The sequence below is a fragment of the Oncorhynchus kisutch genome, unplaced genomic scaffold (assembly GCF_002021735.2).
Source record: "Oncorhynchus kisutch isolate 150728-3 unplaced genomic scaffold, Okis_V2 Okis09a-Okis19a_hom, whole genome shotgun sequence".
In the NCBI taxonomy this organism is placed as follows: Eukaryota; Metazoa; Chordata; class Actinopteri; order Salmoniformes; family Salmonidae; genus Oncorhynchus; species Oncorhynchus kisutch.
In genome coordinates, this window is record NW_022261985.1 from 17,329,068 (window position 1) to 17,352,088 (window position 23,021).

Genomic DNA, 23,021 nt, shown 5'->3' on the forward strand with positions numbered 1-23,021 from the left:
TCTTTAGGGCCCAATGACAGCTGTTTGGCTTTACAGTAGGACTCAGTGTTCATTAGGGCCCAATGACAGCTGCTTGGCTTTACAGTAGGACTCAGTGTTCCGTAGGGCCCAATGACAGCTGTTTGGCTTTACAGTAGGACTCAGTGTTCTTTAGGGCCCAATGACAGCTGTTTGGCTTTACAGTAGGACTCAGTGTTCTTTAGGGCCCAATGACAGCTGTTTGGCTTTACAGTAGGACTCAGTGTTCTTTAGGGCCCAATGACAGCTGTTTGGCTTTACAGTAGGACTCAGTGTTCATTAGGGCCCAATGACAGCTGTTTGGCTTTACAGTAGGACTCAGTGTTCATTAGGGCCCAATGACAGCTGCTTGGCTTTACAGTAGGACTCAGTGTTCTTTAGGGCCCAATGACAGCTGTTTGGCTTTACAGTAGGACTCAGTGTTCATTAGGGCCCAATGACAGCTGCTTGGCTTTACAGTAGGACTCAGTGTTCCGTAGGGCCCAATGACAGCTGTTTGGCTTTACAGTAGGACTCAGTGTTCTTTAGGGCCCAATGACAGCTGTTTGGCTTTACAGTAGGACTCAGTGTTCTTTAGGGCCCAATGACAGCTGTTTGGCTTTACAGTAGGACTCAGTGTTCTTTAGGGCCCAATGACAGCTGTTTGGCTTTACAGTAGGACTCAGTGTTCATTAGGGCCCAATGACAGCTGTTTGGCTTTACAGTAGGACTCAGTGTTCATTAGGGCCCAATGACAGCTGTTTGGCTTTACAGTAGGACTCAGTGTTCATTAGGGCCCAATGACAGCTGTTTGGCTTTACAGTAGGACTCAGTGTTCATTAGGGCCCAATGACAGCTGCTTGGCTTTACAGACCCCATGGTGAGGATCCATTCCACAGAGCTCAATACGCATCAAATGAATGGTCCTATTCCCGCGGCCAACAACGACTTGTTCCTCCACAACAACAATGTAATGTAAAGAAGTTGTTGACGCTAACAGAACTACCACTTAGCCAGCCATTCATCATCATCATGCACGTAGAAAAGACAAGCTGTGCAAGACTGGATCAGCCACATGACTGATGGGATGAAGAGATGGTCCATGTTAACACCACACCATGAGGAGGTATGGCTTAGTGATGGGAGGTGTGTGTGTTTAGGATGAAGAGATGGTCCACGTTAGCACCACACCATGAGGAGGTATGGCTTAGTGATGGGAGGTGTGTGTGTGTTTAGGATGAAGAGATGGTCCACGTTAGCACCACACCATGAGGAGGTATGGCTTAGTGATGGGAGGTGTGTGTGTTTAGGATGAAGAGATGGTCCATGTTAGCACCACACCATGTGGAGGTATGGCTTAGTGATGGGAGGTGTGTGTGTTTAGGATGAAGAGATGGTCCACGTTAGCACCACACCATGAGGAGGTATGGCTTAGTGATGGGAGGTGTGTGTGTTTAGGATGAAGAGATGGTCCACGTTAGCACCACACCATGAGGAGGTATGGCTTAGTGATGGGAGGTGTGTGTGTTTAGGATGAAGAGATGGTCCACGTTAGCACCACACCATGAGGAGGTATGGCTTAGTGATGGGAGGTATGTGTGTGTTTAGGATGAAGCCATGGCCTGGCGTAAGGGACAGTCTTTAAGCCTTTATATTAAATGTGTGTGTTTAGGATGAAGCCAAGGCCTGCCGTAAGGGACAGTCTTTAAGCCTTTATATTAAATGTGTGTGTTTAGGATGAAGCCAAGGCCTGCCGTAAGGGACAGTCTTTAAGCCCTCATATTAATCATCATTAGTCTGTTATCAACAACTTCAGAAGGGCATCGTCTACTGGACATAACTGACTGTTCAACAACCATCTCTTGATAAAAGGTACAGAGTCCCAATTGTTGAAGGGTTTGTCCATTGTTGAAATGTTTCATTAAATAGTAAACGTGTATAGGAGCCAAAACTCCAACCCAAATCATTTCTTCCCCTTTCCCCTACAGAGGAAGCAATGCTGGCCTCTCCTCTGAGATCAGATTTACTACACCGTCATCAAAACTATAATCCTACTAACTCTAGCCAGTGTTAAACAGAGTTGTAGCCTCTCTCTCTCTCTCCCTGGTCTGATAGTTGGATTAGAGGTTATTCCTACTACCTCTAGCCAGTGTTAAACAGAGTTGTAGCCTCTCCCTCCCTGGTCTGATAGTTGGATTAGAGGTTATTCCTACTAACTCTAGCCAGTGTTAAACAGAGTTGTAGCCTCTCTCTCTCTCTCCCTGGTCTGATAGTTGGATTAGAGGTTATTCCTACTACCTCTAGCCAGTGTTACACAGAGTTGTACCTGCTCTCTCTCTGGTCTGATGGATTAGAGGTTATTCCTACTAACTCTAGCCAGTGTTACACAGAGTTGTAGCCGCTCTCTCTCTGGTCTGATGGATTAGAGGTTATTCCTACTAACTCTAGCCAGTGTTAAACAGAGTTGTAGCCTCTCTCTCTCTCCACCTGGTCTGATAGTTGGATTAGAGGTTATTCCTACTAACTCTAGCCAGTGTTAAACAGAGTTGTAGCCTCTCTCTCTCTCCCTGGTCTGATGGATTAGAGGAATGGATTTGAACATTCAGATAGTCTGGTTGACTGAGGACAGCAGACTTGTTGTTTTGGGTTTCTGGTTCAGTGTAGAGATGTGGTAATTCCTACCAGTTGTAGGGCAGTTTGCTGTCTCTCTCAAACGAAGCAAAGTTGACGAATGTTTCTGCTCCGCACTCCCTGGAAGAAAGACAGCGTTTAGCTACAAACACAAAGATAACTCACATTTACTGTATTACCCACATGATGACTAAAACAATAAAGAGGAATTGAAAATGCTTTAACCAAAGATGCTAGTATTCTATCTATTAACAGGCTCTGTGGGTAATGACCTGATCTACACTGGGCAGATCTAACCTGGGGCTCTGTGGGTAATGACCTGATCTACACTGGACAGATCTAACCTGGGGCTCTGTGGGTAATGACCTGATCTACACTGGACAGATCTAACCTGGGGCTCTGTGGGTAATGACCTGATCTACACTGGACAGATCTAACCTGGGGCTCTGTGGGTAATGACCTGATCTACACTGGGCAGATCTAACCTGGGGCTCTGTGGGTAATGACCTGATCTACACTGGACAGATCTAACCTGGGGCTCTGTGGGTAATGACCTGATCTACACTGGACAGATCTAACCTGGGGCTCTGTGGGTAATGACCTGATCTACACTGGACAGATCTAACCTGGGGCTCTGTGGGTAATGACCTGATCTACACTGGGCAGATCTAACCTGGGGCTCTGTGGATAATGACCTGATCTACACTGGACAGATCTAACCTGGGGCTCTGTGGGTAATGACCTGATCTACACTGGACAGATCTAACCTGGGGCTCTGTGGGTAATGACCTGATCTACACTGGACAGATCTAACCTGGGGCTCTGTGGGTAATGACCTGATCTACACTGGACAGATCTAACCTGGGGCTCTGTGGGTAATGACCTGATCTACACTGGGCAGATCTAACCTGGGGCTCTGTGGGTAATGACCTGATCTACACTGGACACCAGTGGTTATGGTAGTCAGGGGGGAGAGGGGCCAGTGGTCTTAGTAGTCAGGGGGAGAGGAGCCAGTGGTCATGGTAGTCAGGAGGAGAGGAGCCGGTGGTCATGGTAGTCAGGAGGAGAGGAGCCAGTGGTCCTGGTAGTCAGGGGGAGAGGAGCCAGTGGTCATGGTAGTCAGGGGGGAGAGGAGCCAGTGGTCATGGTAGTCAGGGGGAGAGGAGCCAGTGGTCATGGTAGTCAGGGGAGGAGAGGAGCCAGTGGTCCTGGTAGTCAGGAGGAGAGGAGCCAGTGGTCATGGTAGTCAGGAGGAGAGGAGCCAGTGGTCTTGGTAGTCAGGGGGGAGAGGAGCCAGTGGTCATGGTAGTCAGGAGGAGAGGAGCCAGTGGTCTTGGTAGTCAGGGGGGAGAGGAGCCAGTGGTCATGGTAGTCAGGGGGAGAGGAGCCAGAGGTCATGGTAGTCAGGGGGGAGAGGAGCCAGTGGTCATGGTAGTCAGGGGAGGAGAGGAGCCAGTGGTCCTGGTAGTCAGGAGGAGAGGAGCCAGTGGTCCTGGTAGTCAGGAGGAGAGGAGCCAGTGGTCATGGTAGTCAGGGGGGAGAGGAGCCAGTGGTCATGGTAGTCAGGGGGAGAGGAGCCAGTGGTCCTGGTAGTCAGGAGGAGAGGAGCCAGTGGTCATGGTAGTCAGGGGGGAGAGGAGCCAGTGGTCTTGGTAGTCAGCGGGAGAGGAGCCAGTGGTCTTGGTAGTCAGGGGGAGAGGGGCCAGTGGTCTTGGTAGTCAGGGGGAGAGGAGCCAGTGGTCATGGTAGTCAGCGGGAGAGGAGCCAGTGGTCTTGGTAGTCAGGGGGAGAGGGGCCAGTGGTCTTGGTAGTCAGGGGGAGAGGAGCCAGTGGTCATGGTAGTCAGGGGAGAGAGGAGCCAGTGGTCTTGGTAGTCAGAGGGAGGGGAGCCAGTGGTCTTGGTAGTCAGGGGGGAGAGGAGCCAGTGGTCTTGGTAGTTAGGGGGGAGAGGAGCCAGTGGTCATGGTAGTCAGGGGGAGAGGAGCCAGTGGTATTGGTAGTCAGGGGGAGAGGAGCCAGTGGTCTTGGTAGTCAGGGGGGAGAGGAGCCAGTGGTCTTGGTAGTCAGGGGGAGAGGAGGAGCCAGTGGTCTTGGTAGTCAGGGGGGAGAAGAGCCAGTGGTCTTGGTAGTCAGGGGGGAGAGGAGCCAGTGGTCTTGGTAGTCAGGGGAGAGGAGCCAGTGGTCTTGGTAGTCAGGGGGGAGAGGAGCCAGTGGTCTTGGTAGTCAGGGGGGAGAGGAGCCAGTGGTCTTGGTAGTCAGGGGGGAGAGGAGCCAGTGGTCTTGGTAGTCAGGGGGAGAGGAGCCAGTGGTCTTGGTAGTCAGGGGGGAGAGGAGCCAGTGGTCTTGGTAGTCAGGGGGGAGAGGAGCCAGTGGTCTTGGTAGTCAGGGGGGAGAGGAGGAGCCAGTGGTCTTGGTAGTCAGGGGGGAGAGGAGCCAGTGGTCTTGGTAGTCAGGGGGGAGAGGAGCCAGTGGTCTTCGTAGTCAGGGGGAGAGGAGCCAGTGGCTGTACTTGTTCAGCTCTATTTTCTTAGTCTTCTGACAGAAATATATTAAAAGCCAGAACTGTAGAAAGGTTAGTGTCAGGCTTGTGTGTCCATTATGTGGACAGCTCCCCCATATCTCACCTGGCCATCTGCAGGTGTTTCTTACGCAGCATCATTAGGAAGAGTACCAGCAGGCTGAGAAGGAGGACACTGAGGACTGCTAGAGCAGAGATGGCAGCTACGCTGGGGTTCATCTCTCTGGCTGGGAGGACAATAACATACAGTCATTATCACTGAGGACCTCTAGAGCAGAGATGGAGCTATGCTGGTGTTCATCTCTCTGGCTGGGAGGACAATAACATACAGTCATTATCACTGAGGACCTCTAGAGCAGAGATGGAGCTACGCTGGGGTTCATCTCTCTGGCTGGGAGGACAATAACATACAGTCATTATCACTGAGGACCTCTAGAGCAGAGATGGCAGCTACGCTGGGGTTCATCTCTCTGGCTGGGAGGACAATAGCATACAGTCATTATCACTGAGGACCTCTAGAGTAGAGATGGAGCTACGCTGGGGTTCATCTCTCTGGCTGGGAGGACAATAACATACAGTCATTATCACTGAGGACCTCTAGAGCAGAGATGGAGCTATGCTGGGGTTCATCTCTCTGGCTGGGAGGACAATAACATACAGTCATTATCACTGAGGACCTCTAGAGCAGAGATGGAGCTATGCTGGGGTTCATCTCTCTGGCTGGGAGGACAATAACATACAGTCATTATCACTGAGGACCTCTAGAGCAGAGATGGTGCTACGCTGGGGTTCATCTCTCTGGCTGGGAGGACAATAACATACAGTCATTATCACTGAGGACCTCTAGAGCAGAGATGGAGCTACGCTGGGGTTCATCTCTCTGGCTGGGAGGACAATAACATACAGTCATTATCACTGAGGACCTCTAGAGCAGAGATGGCAGCTACGCTGGGGTTCATCTCTCTGGCTGGGAGGACAATAACATACAGTCATTATCACTGAGGACCTCTAGAGTAGAGATGGAGCTACGCTGGGGTTCATCTCTCTGGCTGGGAGGACAATAACATACAGTCATTATCACTGAGGACCTCTAGAGCAGAGATGGAGCTACGCTGGGGTTCATCTCTCTGGCTGGGAGGACAATAACATACAGTCATTATCACTGAGGCCCTCTAGAGCAGAGATGGAGCTACGCTGGGGTTCATCTCTCTGGCACAGTACACAGTACAGATTCAGGATGATACGACAGGCATACACACAGCCTGCAGACACAGCAATGAGGATCTTAAACTCAGCATTTGAGTCAGAGTGGTTGGGTGTGGTCCACTACAGCCAGCTGACATTGGCCTTCTAGAAAACAGGAACCAGATTTGACCACAGGAGAGAGAGAGATTGGCAGTTAACCTCTTAAAAACAGACTTGTTCTGTAGTGTAAAACTGTAGAACTGTAGAGGTTTAATATACCTCTATTAGAGTGGTGTATGAAGGCTGACTGACTGTACCTGCAGTAGAGATGTGTATGACGAGTGACTGACTGTACCTGCAGTAGAGATGTGTATGAAGGATGACTGTACCTGTAGTAGAGATGTGTATGAAGGCTGACTGACTGTACCTGCAGTAGAGATGTGTATGAAGGCTGACTGTACCTGCAGTAGAGATGTGTATGAAGGCTGACTGACTGTACCTGCAGTAGAGATGTGTATGAAGGCTGACTGTACCTGTAGTAGATATGTGTATGAAGGCTGACTGTACCTGTAGTAGAGATGTGTATGAAGGCTGACTGTACCTGTAGTAGTGATGTGTATGAAGGCTGACTGTACCTGTAGTAGAGATGTGTATGAAGGCTGACTGACTGTACCTGCAGTAGAGATGTGTATGAAGGCTGACTGTACCTGTAGTAGAGATGTGTATGAAGGCTGACTGACTGTACCTGCAGTAGAGATGTGTATGAAGGCTGACTGTACCTGTAGTAGAGATGTGTATGAAGGCTGACTGACTGTACCTGCAGTAGAGATGTGTATGAAGGCTGACTGTACCTGTAGTAGAGATGTGTATGAAGGCTGACTGACTGTACCTGCAGTAGAGATGTGTATGAAGGCTGACTGTACCTGTAGTAGAGATGTGTATGAAGGCTGACTGTACCTGTAGTAGAGATGTGTATGAAGGCTGACTGTACCTGTAGTAGAGATGTGTATGAAGGCTGACTGTACCTGTAGTAGTGATGTGTATGAAGGCTGACTGTACCTGTAGTAGAGATGTGTATGAAGGCTGACTGTACCTGTAGTAGAGATGTGTATGAAGGCTGACTATACCTGTAGTAGAGATGTGTATGAAGGCTGACTGACTAAACCTGTAGTAGAGACGTGTATGAAGGCTGACTGACTGTACCTGTAGTAGAGATGTGTATGAAGTCTGACTGACTGTACCTGTAGTAGAGATGTGTATGAAGGCTGTCTGACTGTACCGGTAGTAAAGATGTGTATGACGAGTGACTGACTGTACCTGCAGTAGAGATGTGTATGAAGGCTGACTGTACCTGTAGTAGAGATGTGTATGAAGGCTGACTGTACCTGTAGTAGAGATGTGTATGAAGGCTGACTGTACCTGTAGTAGAGATGTGTATGATGGCTGACTGTACCTGTAGTAGAGATGTGTATGAAGGCTGACTGTACCTGTAGTAGAGATGTGTATGAAGGCTGACTGACCTGTAGTAGAGATGTGTATGAAGGCTGACTGTACCTGTAGTAGAAATGTGTATGAAGGCTGACTGACTGTACCTGTAGTAGAGATGTGTATGAAGGCTGACTGACTGTACCTGTAGTAGAGATGTGTATGAAGGCTGACTGTACCTGTAGTAGAGATGTGTATGAAGGCTGACTGACTGTACCTGTAGTAGAGACGTGTATGAAGGCTGACTGACTGTACCTGTAGTAGAGATGTGTATGAAGGCTGACTGACTGTACCTGTAGTAGAGATGTGTATGAAGGCTGACTGACTGTACCTGTAGTAGAGACGTGTATGAAGGCTGACTGACTGTACCTGTAGTAGAGATGTGTATGAAGGCTGACTGACTGTACCTGTAGTAGAGATGTGTATGAAGGCTGTCTGACTGTACCGGTAGTAGAGATGTGTATGAAGGCTGACTGACTGTACCTGTAGTAGAGATGTGTATGAAGGCTGACTGTACCTGTAGTAGAAATGTGTATGAAGGCTGACTGTACCTGTAGTAGAGATGTGTATGAAGGCTGACTGTACCTGTAGTAGAGATGTGTTTGAAGGCTGACTGTACCTGTAGTAGAGATGTGTATGAAGGATGAATGTACCTGTAGTAGAGATGTGTATGAAGGCTGACTGACTGTACCTGTAGTAGAGATGTGTATGAAGGCTGACTGACTGTACCTGTAGTAGAGATGTGTATGAAGGCTGACTGTACCTGTAGTAGAGATGTGTATGAAGGCTGACTGACTGTACCTGTAGTAGAGATGTGTATGAAGGCTGACTGACTGTACCTGTAGTAGAGATGTGTATGAAGGCCGACTGACTGTACCTGTAGTAGAGATGTGTATGAAGGATGACTGTACCTGTAGTAGAGATGTGTATGAAGGCTGACTGTACCTGTAGTAGAGATGTGTATGAAGGCTGACTGTACCTGTAGTAGAGATGTGTATGAAGACTGACTGTACCTGTAGTAGAGATGTGTATGAAGGCTGACTGACTGTACCTGTAGTAGAGATGTGTATGAAGGATGACTGTACCTGTAGTAGAGATGTGTATGAAGGCTGACTGTACCTGTAGTAGAGATGTGTATGAAGGCTGACTGTACCTGTAGTAGAGATGTGTATGAAGGCTGACTGTACCTGTAGTAGAGATGTGTATGAAGGCTGGCTCGCTGGGCGTACTGTAGCTATAACTGATCACACTGCAGTTATAGGAGGAGGAGGGTAGCAGGCTGGACACTGTCACCACATGGGACTGGGCTGTTAGAGGCTCCCGAGCCTGCAGAGAGAACAGAGAACATACTGGAAGGACAGAACACCGTACTGTAGAACAGAGAGAACAGAGAACATACTGGAAGGACAGAACACCGTACTGTAGAACAGAGAGAACAGAGAACATACTGCAAGGACAGAACACTACTATCTACTGTCTGATTCAGGCCTGTCTGAGTGGACTAATCCATTGTAGAGGTCTGTCTGAGTGGACTAATCCATTGTAGAGGTCTGTCTGAGTGGACTAATCCATTATAGAGGCCTGTCTGAGTGGACTAATCCATTGTAGAGGTCTGTCTGAGTGGACTAATCCATTATAGAGGCCTGTCTGAGTGGACAAATCCATTATAGAGGCCTGTCTGAGTGGACTAATCCATTATAGAGGCCTGTCTGAGTGGACTAATCCATTAGGGAGGTCTGTCTGAGTGGACTAACCCATTGTAGAGGCCTGTCTGAGTGGACTAATCCATTGTAGAGGTCTGTCTGAGTGGACTAATCCATTATAGAGGCCTGTCTGAGTGGACTAATCCATTATAGAGGCCTGTCTGAGTGGACTAATCCATTATAGAGGCCTGTCTGAGTGGACTAATCCATTGTAGAGGTCTGTCTGAGTGGACTAATCCATTATAGAGGCCTGTCTGAGTGGACTAATCCATTATAGAGGCCTGTCTGAGTGGACTAATCCATTATAGAGGCCTGTCTGAGTGGACTAATCCATTAGGGAGGTCTGTCTGAGTGGACTAATCCATTATAGAGGCCTGTCTGAGTGGACTAATCCATTATAGAGGCCTGTCTGAGTGGACTAATCCATTATAGAGGCCTGTCTGAGTGGACTAATCCATTATAGAGGACTGTCTGAGTGGACTAATCCATTATAGAGGCCTGTCTGAGTGGACTAATCCATTATAGAGGCCTGTCTGAGTGGACTAATCCATTATAGAGGTCTGTCTGAGTGGACTAATCCATTATAAAGGTCTGTCTGAGTGGACTAATCCATTATAGAGGCCTGTCTGAGTGGACTAATCCATTATAGAGGTCTGTCTGAGTGGACTAATCCATTAGGGAGGTCTGTCTGAGTGGACTAACCCATTATAGAGGCCTGAATGTTTGTTACTATGGTTACAGTCATGTCTGTTAATGCATTCAATATAGTCTTATTACAATCTTCCATTGTCATTGTGCGAGTGGACATGTTGTTTACAGCGTAACCTAGGCTACACTGGTGAGAAACAAGTTTTGGTTTATTTCATTTACGAGTTTTGTCAATTTATTCGTTGTCTTTTGTTTGGAGCGCTCCAGTCACTGTTGAGTACGGACAGGAACTGATTACCTGTAGAGGTAGTCCTAGTCTACCTGTTGAGTACGGACAGGAACTGATTACCTGTAGCAGTAGTCCTAGTCTACCTGTTGAGTAAGGACAGGAACTGATTACCTGTAGCAGTAGTCCTAGTCTACCTGTTGAGTACGGACAGGAACTGATTACCTGTAGAGGTAGTCCTAGTCTACCTGTTGAATAAGGACAGGAACTGATTACCTGTAGAAGTAGTCCTAGTCTACCTGTTGAATAAGGACAGGAACTGATTACCTGTAGAAGTAGTCCTAGTCTACCTGTTGAGTAAGGACAGGAACTGATTACCTGTAGAAGTAGTCCTAGTCTACCTGTTGAGTACGGACAGGAACTGATTACCTGTAGAAGTAGTCCTAGTCTACCAGGCCTGTAAATGTGTCCATTTGGGGATCCGATACTGTTTCTGATCGTCTTAACTCACCATCACCGTGGAGCTTCTCAAAGTTATGTTTTATTCGCCAACAGCAACAAGTAAACAAAGTCTGTTTTTTACATCCGTTGGGAATGTCAATAGTTCCTCAACGTAGACTATTAGAAACATCTATCCAGCTCTCGCACTTTTGATAACCACTCAGCATGACAGGGGAGAAAATGTAATGCTCTGATCCGGTGGAAACATAAACAACCTGATTACCGCTTATCCCTGCACACGTAGCCAACAGCATGTCTGTCCGGAGCTCACTGGGCCTCTACGGGCCCTGAATACTTGATACAATGTTTCAGTTCACTAGCACCAGCTTCAGACTGACCCAATTAATAGTTGATACAATGTTTCAGTTCACTAGCACCAGCTTCAGACTGACCCAGTTAATAGTTGATACAATGTTTCAGTTCACTAGCACCAGCTTCAGACTGACCCAGTTAATAGTTGATACAATGTTTCAGTTCACTAGCACCCTGGTACCATCACAGATGACAGCAGTGTACTACAGGACATAGGGAACAGGGTACCATTACAGATGACAGCAGTGTACTACATGACATAGGGAACAGGGTACCATTACAGTCTGGCAGTGTACTACAGGACATAGGGAACAGGGTACCATTACAGATGACAGCAGTGTACTACATGACATAGGGAACAGGGTACCATTACAGTCTGGCAGTGTACTACATGACATAGGGAACAGGGTACCATTACAGTCTGGCAGTGTACTACATGACATAGGGAACAGGGTACCATTACAGTCTGGCAGTGTACTACAGGACATAGGGAACAGGGTACCATCACAGATGACAGCAGTGTACTACAGGACATAGGGAACAGGGTACCATTACAGTCTGGCAGTGTACTACAGGACATAGGGAACAGGGTACCATCACAGATGACAGCAGTGTACTACAGGACATAGGGAACAGGGTACCATCACAGATGACAGCAGTGTACTACAGGACATAGGGAACAGGGTATCATTACAGATGACAGCAGGACTACAGGACATAGGGAACAGGGTATCATTACAGTCTGGCAGTGTACTACAGGACATAGGGAACAGGGTACCATTACAGTCTGGCAGTGTACTACAGGACATAGGGAACAGGGTACCATTACAGTCTGGCAGTGTACTACAGGACATAGGGAACAGGGTATCATTACAGTCTGGCAGTGTACTACAGGACATAGGGAACAGGGTACCATTACAGTCTGGCAGTGTACTACAGGACATAGGGAACAGGGTACCATCACAGTCTGGCAGTGTACTACAGGACATAGGGAACAGGTTACCATTACAGTCTGGCAGTGTACTACAGGACATAGGGAACAGGGTACCATTACAGTCTGGCAGTGTACTACAGGACATAGGGAACAGGGTATCATTACAGTCTGGCAGTGTACTACAGGACATAGGGAACAGGGTACCATTACAGTCTGGCAGTGTACTACAGGACATAGGGAACAGGGTACCATCACAGATGACAGCAGTGTACTACAGGACATAGGGAACAGGGTACCATTACAGTCTGGCAGTGTACTACAAGACATAGGGAACAGGGTATCATTACAGTCTGGCAGTGTACTACAGGACATAGGGAACAGGGTACCATTACAGATGACAGCAGTGTACTACAGGACATAGGGAACAGGGTATCATTACAGTCTGGCAGTGTACTACAGGACATAGGGAACAGGGTACCATCACAGATGACAGCAGTGTACTACAGGACATAGGGAACAGGGTATCATTACAGTCTGGCAGTGTACTACAGGACATAGGGAACAGGGTACCATTACAGTCTGGCAGTGTACTACAGGACATAGGGAACAGGGTACCATTACAGTCTGGCAGTGTACTACAGGACATAGGGAACAGGGTACCATAACAGATGACAGTAGTGTACTACAGGACATAGGGAACAGGGCACCATTACAGTCTGGCAGTGTACTACAGGACATAGGGAACAGGGTACCATTACAGTCTGGCAGTGTACTACAGGACATAGGGAACAGGGTATCATTACAGTCTGGCAGTGTACTACAGGACATAGGGAACAGGGTATCATTACAGTCTGGCAGTGTACTACAGGACATAGGGAACAGGGTATCATTACAGTCTGGCAGTGTACTACAGGACATAGGGAACAGGGTATCATTACAGTCTGGCAGTGTACTACAGGACATAGGGAACAGGGTACCATTACAGTCTGGCAGTGTACTACAGGACATAGGAACAGGGTATCATTACAGATGACAGAGCATCTCTTACCTTGAGGTCCTTGTTGATGGTGTTGGTGGGTTTACAGAGCACCTGGTAGAAGTCAACCACTCCCTCCCCGCTCCAGAGCAGGGTCACTGAGGAGTGGGTGGCATTCACCGCGTACAGGGACCGCGGAGGGGCTGGCTCTGTCACAAACACAACAGGAGAAACGCCTGGGTCAACCTCCACAGACACAGGTAGACTGTAGCTCTGTGGTCGTCCCAGACTGTCTTGTCTACTGTTATCCTCTAGTCCACAGACACGGGTAGGACTGTCTTGTCTACTGTTATCCTCTAGTCCACAGACACAGGTAGGACTGTCTTCTCTACTGTTATCCTCTAGTCCACAGACACAGGTAGACTGTAGCTCTGCAGTCGTCCCAGACTGTCTTGTCTACTGTTATCCTCTAGTCCACAGACACAGGTAGACTGTAGCTCTGCAGTCGTCCCAGACTGTCTTGTCTACTGTTAACCTCTAGTCCACAGACACAGGTAGACTGTAGCTCTGCTGTCGTCCCAGACTGTCTTGTCTACTGTTATCCTCTAGTCCACAGACACGGGTAGACTGTAGCTCTGTGGTCGTCCCAGACTGTCTTGTCTACTGTTATCCTCTAGTCCACAGACACAGGTAGGACTGTCTTGTCTACTGTTATCCTCTAGTCCACAGACACAGGTAGACTGTAGCTCTGTGGTTGTCCCAGACTGCCTTGTTTACTAGTTAGACCGAACTACTGAGGGATGTGGAAAAGAAGGCAGGCTGTGTCACAACCCCAGGTTCACTTCCTCAATCAGTGCTGTTATAAGCTGCTATTGTGACATCAAACATCCAGTACACAGTCGTGGCCAAAAGTTTTGAGAATTACACAAATATTAATTTTCATGAAGTTTGCTGCTTCAGTGTCTTTAGATATTTTTGTCAGATGTTACTATGGGATACTGAAGTATAATTACAAGCATTTCATAAGTGTCAAAGGCTTTTATTGACAATTACATGAAGTTGATGCAAAGAGTCAATATTTTGCAGTGTTGACCCTCTTTTTCAAGACCTTTGCAATCTGCCCTGGCACGCTGTCAATTAACTTCTGGGCCTCTTCCTGACTGATGGCAGCCCATTCTTGCATAATCAATGCTTGGAGTTTGTCAGAATTTGTGGGTTTTTGTTTGTCCACCCACCTCTAGAGGATTGACCACAAGTTCTCAATGGGATTAAGGTCTGAGAAGTTTCCTGGCCATGGACCCAAAATATTGATGTTTTGTTCCCAGAGCCACTTAGTTATCACTTTTGCCTAATGGCAAGGTGCTCCATCGTGCTGGAAAAGGCATTGTTCATCACCAAACTGTTCCTGGATGGTTGGGAGAAGTTGCTCTCAGAAGGTGTGTTGGTACCATTCTTTATTCATGGCTGTGTTCTTAGGCAAAATTGTGAGTGAGCCCACTCCCTTGGCTGAGAAGCAACCCCACACATGAATGGTCTCAGGATGCTTTACTGTTGGCATGACACAGGACTGATGGTAGCGCTCACCTTGTCTTCTCCGGACAAGCTTTATTTCCGGATGCCCCAAACAATCGGAAAGGGGATTCATCAGAGAAAATGACTTTACCCCAGTCCCCAGCAGTCCAATCACTGTACCTTTTGCAGAATATCAGTCTGTCCCTGATGTTTTTCCTGGAGAGAAGTGGCTTCTTTGCTGCCCTTCTTGACACCAGGCCATCCTCCAAAAGTTTTCGCCTCACTGTGCGTGCAGATGCACTCACACCTGCCTGCTGCCATTCCTGACCAAGCTCTGTACTGGTGGTGCACCGATCCCACAGCTGAATCAACTTTAGGAGACGGTCCTGGCGCTTGCTGGACTTTCTTGGGCGCCCTGAAGCCTTCACAACAATTGAACCGCTCTCCTTAAAGTTCTTGATGATCCGATAAATGGTTCATTTAGGTGCAATCTTACTGGGAGCAATATCCTTGCCTGTGAAGCCTGTTTAGTGCAAAGCAATGATGACGGCACGTGTTTCCTTGCAGGTAACCATGATTGACAGAGGAAGAACAGTGATTCCAAGCACCACCCTCCTTTTGAAGCATCCAGTCTGTTATTCGAACTCAATCAGTATGACAGAGTGATCTCCAGCCTTGTCCTCGTCAATACTCACACCTGTGTTAACGAGAGAATCACTGACATGATGTCAGCTGGTCCTTTTGTGGCAGGGCTGAAATGCAGTGGAAATGTTTTTTTGGGGGGGGATTCAGCTAATTTGCATGGCAAATAGGGACTTTGCAGTTAATTGCAATTCCTCTGATCACTCTTCATGACATTCTGGAGTATATGCAAATTGCCATCACACAAACTGAGGCAGCAGACTTTGTGAAAATGAATATTTGTGTCATTCTCCAAACGTTTGGCCGTGACTGCAGTGGCTTCTCAGAGGAGCTGATAGTTTGTCCGTTTGGCTCCATTTGGTCATTGAACACAGATGTCAAAGTGAAAAGTGATGCCATGTTGGAAGCTGGATTGGGTTAACCAGGCTCCTTCTCCAATCCTCTTCTCTGGCTCTTTCATGTCATTCTCCCTCTGTTTCTCTACAACCTTTTGTTGCTGCTTTGAGACAAGATGTCCCAGAGACCCCCTGGTGTGTGTGTGTGTGTGTGTGTGTGTGTGTGTGTGTGTGTGTGTGGTGTGTGTGTGTGTGTGTGTGTGTGTGTGTGTGTGTGTGTGTGTGTGTGTGTGTGTGTGTGTGCGTACCCAGTTTAATGATGTTGGGGACAGAGGAGTTGCGTTTGCCTTCGGTACAGGCTGATACAGTCAGGTTATAAATGTCTCCTGGAGGCAGGGCCAGACTGGCACCCATCACATTACGGGTGACCTGGGAACAGGGATAACACACTGTCAGGGCCAGACTGGCACCCATCACATTACGGGTGACCTGGGAACAGGGATAACACACTGTCAGGGCCAGACTGGCACCCATCACATTACGGGTGACCTGCAGGGGGAACAAGGATAACACACTGTCAGGGCCAGACTGGCACCCATCACATTACGGGTGACCTGGGAACAGGGATAACACACTGTCAGGGCCAGACTGGCATCCATCACATTACGGGTGACCTGCAGGGGGAACAGGGATAACACACTGTCAGGGCCAGACTGGCACCCATCACATTACGGGTGACCTGGGAACAGGGATAACACACTGTCAGGGCCAGACTGGCACCCATCACATTACGGGTGACCTGGGAACAGGGATAACACACACTGTCAGGACAACGCTACACACACCCATCACATTACGGGTGACCTGGGAACAGGGATAACACACTGTCAGGGCCAGGCTGGCACCCATCACATTACAGGTGACCTGGGAACAGGGATAACACACACTGTCAGGACCAGACTGGCACCCATCACATTACGGGTGACCTGGGAACAGGGATAACACACTGTCAGGGCCAGACTGGCACCCATCACATTACGGGTGACCTGCAGGGGGAACAGGGATAACACACTGTCAGGACAACACTACACACACTGATATGACAAGATCACACCCTCAGGAGGCTGAATATCCCATAATGACAAAGCAAAAACAGTTTTTTAGAAATGTTTGCAAATGTATTAAGAAGGTCTGGGGGTGTGGAGGTCTGGAGGTGGGGAGGTATGGAGGTCTGGAGGTCTGGAGGTGTGGAGGTCTGGAGGTGTGGAGGTCTGGGGGTGTGGAGGTCTGGGGGTGTGGAGGTCTGGGGGGTGTGGAGGTCTGGAGGTGGGGAGGTATGGGGGTGTGGAGGTCTGGAGGTGGGGAGGTATGGAGGTCTGGGGGTGTGGAGGTCTGGAGGTAGGGAGGTATGGAGGTCTGGGGGTGTGGAGGTCTGGAGGTGGGGAGGTATGGAGGTCTGGGGGTGTGGAGGTCTGGAGGTGGGGAGGTATGGAGGTCTGGGGGTGTGGAGGTCTGGAGGTGGGGAGGTATGGAGGTCTGGGGGTGTGGAGGTCTGGAGGTGGGGAGGTATGGAGGTCTGGGGGTGTGGAGGTCTGGAGGTGGGGAGGTATGGAGGTCTGGGGGTGTGGAGGTCTGGAGGTGGGGAGGTATGGAGGTCTGGGGGTGTGGAGGTCTGGAGGTGGGGAGGTATGGAGGTCTGGGGGTGTGGAGGTCTGGAGGTGGGGAGGTATGGAGGTCTGGGGGTGTGGAGGTCTGGAGGTGGGGAGGTATGGAGGTCTGGGGGTGTGGAGGTCTGGAGGTGGGGAGGTATGGAGGTCTGGGGGTGTGGAGGTCTGGAGGTGGGGAGGTATGGAGGTCTGGGGGGTGTGGAGGTCTGGAGGTGGGGAGGTATGGAGGTCTGGGGGTGTGGAGGTCTGGAGGTGGGGAGGTATGGAGGTCTGGGGGTGTGGAGGTCTGGAGGTGGGGAGGTATGGAGGTCTGGGGGTGTGGAGGTCTGGAGGTGGGGAGGTATGGAGGTTTGGGGGTGTGGAGGTCTGGAGGTGGGGAGGTATGGAGGTCTGGGGGTGTGGAGGTCTGGAGGTGGGGAGGTATGGAGGTCTGGGGGTGTGGAGGTCTGGGGGTGTGGAGGTCTGGGGGTGTGGAGGTCTGGAGGTGGGGAGGTATGGAGGTCTGGGGGTGTGGAGGTCTGGAGGTGGGGAGGTATGGAGGTCTGGGGGTGTGGAGGTCTGGAGGTGGGGAGGTATGGAGGTCTGGGGGTGTGGAGGTCTGGAGATCTGGAGGTCTGGAGATCTGGAGGTATAGAGGTATGGAGGTCTGGGGGTGTGGAGGTCTGGAGGTGGGGAGGTATGGAGGTCTGGGGGTGTGGAGGTCTGGAGGTGGGGAGGTATGGAGGTCTGGGGGTGTGGAGGTCTGGAGGTGGGGAGGTATGGAGGTCTGGGGGTGTGGAGGTCTGGAGATCTGGAGGTCTGGAGATCTGGAGATCTGGAGGTATAGAGGTATGGAGGTGTGGAGGTGTGGAGGTGTGGAGGTATGGAGGTCTGGAGGTGTGGAGGTCTGGAGGTGTGGTGTGGTGTGGTGTGGTGTGGAGGTCTGGAGGTGTGGTCTGGAGGTATGGAGGGGAGATGTGGAGGTATGGAGGTGTGGAGTTATGGAGGTCTGGAGGTGTGGAGGTCTGGAGATGTGGAGATGTGGAGGTATGGAGGTCTGGAGGTATGGAGGTGTGGAGGTGTGGACGTGTGAAGGTGTGGAGGTCTGGAGGTGTGGAGGTCTGGAGGTGTGGAGGTCTGGAGGTCTGGAGGTGTGGAGGTCTGGAGGTCTGAAGGTCTGGAGGTATGGAGGTATGGAGGTGTGGGGGTGTGGAGGTCTGGAGGTCTGGAGGTGTGGAGGTGTGGAGGTGTAGAGGTCTGGAGGTCTGGAGGTCTGGAGGTGTGAAGGTATGGAGGTCTGGAGGTATGGAGGTCTGGAGGTGTGAAGGTGTGCTAGGTGTGGAGGTATGGAGGTGTGGAGGTGTGGAGGTGTGAAGGTGTGGAGGTGTGAAGGTGTGGAGGTGTGGAGGTGTGGAGGTGTGGAGGTGTGGAGGTATGGAGGTGTGGAGGTGTGAAGGTGTGGAGGTGTGGAGGTCTGGAGGTGTTGAGGTCTGGAGGTGTGGAGGTCTGGAGGTCTGGAGGTGTTGAGGTCTGGAGGTGTGGAGGTCTGGAGGTCTGGAGGTGTGGAGGTGTGGAGGTCTGGAGGTCTGGAGGTGTGGAGGTGTGGAGGTCTGGAGGTCTGGAGGTGTGGAGGTGTGGAGGTCTGGAGGTATGGAGGTGTGGAGGTGTGGAGGTGTGAAGGTCTGGAGGTCTGGAGGTGTAGAGGTGTCAGTGACTCACATCAGTGGAGTAAGTCCTCTTGGATCCCTTCTTGCCGTGAGCTGTGACCTGCCAGTGTAGCATCCTGCTGTGGGACATGTCTATGAAGAGTTCCCCGTAGGTCCAGCGGACGTACAGAGTCCCATGGTTGTAGTCTACTGACGAGATGTGGGGGGCCTCAGGAGCTGGGGCAGAGCAGGAGGACATGAGGATGTGTGTGGTGCCATAGTGTGTGTGGTGCTATGGGGTGTGTGGTGCCATAGTGTGTGTGGTGCTATGGGGTGTGTGGTGCTATGGGGTGTGTGGTGCTATGGGGTGTGTGGTGCTATGGGGTGTGTGATGCTATGGGGTGTGTGGTGCTATGGGGTGTGTGGTGCCATAGTGTGTGTGGTGCCATGGTGTGTGTGGTACCATGGTGTGGGTTTGTGTGTGGTGTGTGTGCGTGTGGTGCCATGGAGTGGGTTTGTGTGTGGTGTGTGTGTGTGTTGCCATTGGGTGTGTGTGTGTGTGTGTGTGTGTGTGTGTGTGTGTGTGTGTGTGTGTGTGTGTGTGTGTGTGTGTGTGTGTGGTACCTGTAACAAAGCTAACAGTAGAGCTGTCACAGCAGCTGAGAGGGGGATCGCCCCACGTCACCATGGTAACACGGAAGTTGTAGTACCAGGCCGGCAACAGATCTGTCACTCTCTGGAGGAGGGAGAGGAGGAGAGATGAAGAGGAGGAGAGAGGGAGAGGAGGAGAGAGGGAGAAGAGGAGAGAGGGAGAAGAGGAGAAAGGGAGAGGAGAGGAGGAGAGAGGGAGAGATGAAGAGGAGGAGAGAGGGAGAGGAGGAGAGAGGGAGAAGAGGATAGATGAAGAGGAGGAGAGATGAAGAGGAGGAGAGAGGGAGAAGACTAGAGAGGGAGAGATGGAAGGGAGGGGAGAGGAGGAGAGAGGGAGAGAGGGAAGGAAGAAGAGGAGAGAGGGAGAGGAGAAGAGGGAGGGGAGAGGAGGGGAGAGGGAGAGAGGGAAGGGAGAGGAGGAGAGAGGGAGAGGAGAAGAGGGAGAGGAGGAGGGGAGAGGGAGAGGAGGAGGGGAGAGGGAGAGAGGGAGAGGAGGAGGGGCGAGGAGGAGAGACGGAGAAACTAACAAGACCACAGCTAGCTAGGACACATGCTAGCGTACTCTCTGAAGTGGTTTATATTAACAAGACTAGCTAGGACACATGCTAGCGTACTCTCTGAAGTGGTTTCCAGACAATCCAATTTAACTCCTCCTCCTCACTTACTGGATTGGTTGAAAAATACAGAAGAGAACCACCCGACAGTTATTGTTTTCTCATCATGATCAGAACGTGAGGCATCCCTCTCAGGCCTTTCTTTTACACCTGCTACGTTACGTTAGCAATGCTCAGAGCCTAGTGGGTCATGTGATCTAAAATAACATAGCATGACTTGTCTGCTAAAACAGGGGTCTGCTAAAACAACCACAGTACCAGACCAGCAACAGATATGTCTCTCTCTAGAGTAGGGAGGGAGAGATCTGTTAAAACAGGGGCCAACCACAGTACCAGACCAGCAACAGATCTGTGTCTCTCTGGAGTAGGCAGTGAGAGATCTGTTAAAACAGGGGACAACCACAGTACCAGACCAGCAACAGATCTGTCTCTCTCTGGAGTAGGGAGTGAGAGATCTGTTAAAACAGGGGACAACCACAGTACCAGACCAGCAACAGATCTGTGTCTCTCTTGAGTAGGGAGGGAGAGAGATGAGAGAAGAGACAGCTAGAGGAGGGGTGAGCCTAGTGACACACGTCATCTAACATAAAGTACCACCACAAAACAGTCTGGCTACAACCCTGCTACAGGCAGATAGGTGATTGGCTAAGGCCATGCGGCAGGTGATTGGCTGGGTCAGGGTTAGGGCGGGACTAGTTACCACGGATGCGATGACTGAGGCAGTAGCAGCGATCTCGTAGTACGTGGTCCACTCGGAGGCCAGCGTGACAGGGTTGAAGAAGAATGTCTGCAGGACGTACTTCCTGAATGCCACGTGGTACGGTCTCTGCCACGACAGGATGACTGCAGTCGGGCTCAGAGAATACACCACCAGCTCCCGCACTCCCGTTGGCTCTAGAGACAGACAGACAAAACCAGGCAGCCAATCAGAACCAACATCAGGCTACAAACAGCTGATTAAATTCAAAACCGAAGCAACAAGCTGATTCAGCCAATCCATGATTTGATTAACAAGGTCTGTGTTCCAAATATTACACTATTCCCTATGGGCCCTGGTCTAAAGTAGTGCCCTACCCCTATGGGCCCTGGTCTACAGTAGTGACCTACCCCTATGGGTCCTGGTCTAAAGTAGTGCTCTAACCCTATGGGCCCTGGTCTACAGTAGTGACCTACCCCTATGGGCCCTGGTCTAAAGTAGTGCCCTACCCCTATGGGCCCTGGTCTAAAGTAGTACTCTAACCCTATGGGCCCTGGTCTACAGTAGTGACCTACCCCTATGGGCCCTGGTCTACAGTAGTGCCCTACCCCTATGGGTCCTGGTCTAAAGTAGTGACCTACCCCTATGGGCCCTGGTCTAAAGTAGTGCCCTACCCCTATGGGTCCTGGTCTAAAGTAGTGACCTACCCCTATGGGCCCTGGTCTAAAGTAGTGCCCTACCCCTATGGGCCCTGGTCTAAAGTAGTGCCCTACCCCTATGGGTCCTGGTCTAAAGTAGTGACCTACCCCTATGGGCCCTGGTCTACAGTAGTGACCTACCCCTATGGGTCCTGGTCTAAAGTAGTGCTCTAACCCTATGGGCCCTGGTCTACAGTAGTGACCTACCCCTATGGGCCCTGGTCTACAGTAGTGACCTACCCCTATGGGTCCTGGTCTAAAGTAGTGCCCTACCCCTATGGGCCCTGGTCTAAAGTAGTGCCCTACCCCTATGGGCCCTGGTCTAAAGTAGTGCCCTACCCCTATGGGTCCTGGTCTAAAGTAGTGCCCTACCCCTATGGGCCCTGGTCTAAAGTAGTGCCCTACCCCTATGGGCCCTGGTCTAAAGTAGTTCCCTACCCCTATGGGCCCTGGTCTAAAGTAGTGCCCTACCCCTATGGGCCCTGGTCTAAAGTAGTGCCCTACCCCTATGGGCCCTGGTCTAAAGTAGTGCCCTACCCCTATGGGCCCTGGTCTAAAGTAGTGCACTACCCCTATGGACCCTGGTCTAAAGTAGTGCACTACCCCTATGGGCCCTGGTCTAAAGTAGTGCCCTACCCCTATGGGCCCTGGTCTAAAGTAGCGCTACCCCTATGGGCCCTGGTCTAAAGTAGTGCCCTACCCCTATGGGTCCTGGTCTAAAGTAGTGCCCTACCCCTATGGGCCCTGGTCTAAAGTAGTGCCCTACCCCTATGGGCCCTGGTCTAAAGTAGTGCCCTACCCCTATGGGCCCTGGTCTAAAGTAGTGCCCTACCCCTATGGGCCCTGGTCTAAAGTAGTGCCCTACCCCTATGGGCCCTGGTCTAAAGTAGTGCCCTACCCCTATGGGCCCTGGTCTAAAGTAGTGCCCTACCCCTATGGGCCCGGGTCTACAGTAGTGACCTACCTCAATGGGCCCTGGTCTAAAGTAGTGCACTACCCCTATGGACCCTGGTCTAAAGTAGTGCACTACTAGTAGTATAGTGTCTGAGACCATGTCTATAATAACAGGTTAGAGACCAGCCCAGGTAGTATAGTGTCTGAGACCATGTCTATAATAACAGGTTAGAGACCAGCCCAGGTAGTATAGTGTCTGAGAGACCATGTCTATAATAACAGGTTAGAGACCAGCCCAGGTAGTATAGTGTCTGAGACCATGTCTATAATAACAGGTTAGAGACCAGCCCAGGTAGTATAGTGTCTGAGACCATGTCTATAATAACAGGTTAGAGACCAGCCCAGGTAGTATAGTGTCTGAGGGACCATGTCTATAATAACAGGTTAGAGACCAGCCCAGGTAGTATAGTGTCTGAGACCATGTCTATAATAACAGGTTAGAGACCAGCCCAGGTAGTATAGTGTCTGAGACCATGTCTATAATAACAGGTTAGAGACCAGCCCAGGTAG

At 50.2% G+C, this 23,021-nt stretch overlaps 1 protein-coding gene across 2 annotated transcripts in view; it reads right to left on the reverse strand.

Annotated features, from left to right (window-relative positions):
* ptpro (protein tyrosine phosphatase receptor type O) overlaps window positions 1-23,021 on the reverse strand; it is a 102,993-nt gene that overhangs the window by 32,473 nt on the left and 47,499 nt on the right. For both annotated transcript variants that reach the window (XM_031815462.1, XM_031815461.1), the window contains exons 9-16: window positions 20,863-21,056; window positions 19,522-19,633; window positions 18,971-19,134; window positions 15,914-16,034; window positions 13,189-13,325; window positions 9,004-9,142; window positions 5,253-5,373; window positions 2,680-2,748 (exon numbers count right to left, since the gene is read on the reverse strand). In XM_031815462.1, the coding sequence (XP_031671322.1) occupies window positions 2,680-2,748; window positions 5,253-5,373; window positions 9,004-9,142; window positions 13,189-13,325; window positions 15,914-16,034; window positions 18,971-19,134; window positions 19,522-19,633; window positions 20,863-21,056 (1,057 nt within the window). The remainder of the gene's footprint in view (window positions 1-2,679; window positions 2,749-5,252; window positions 5,374-9,003; window positions 9,143-13,188; window positions 13,326-15,913; window positions 16,035-18,970; window positions 19,135-19,521; window positions 19,634-20,862; window positions 21,057-23,021) is intronic.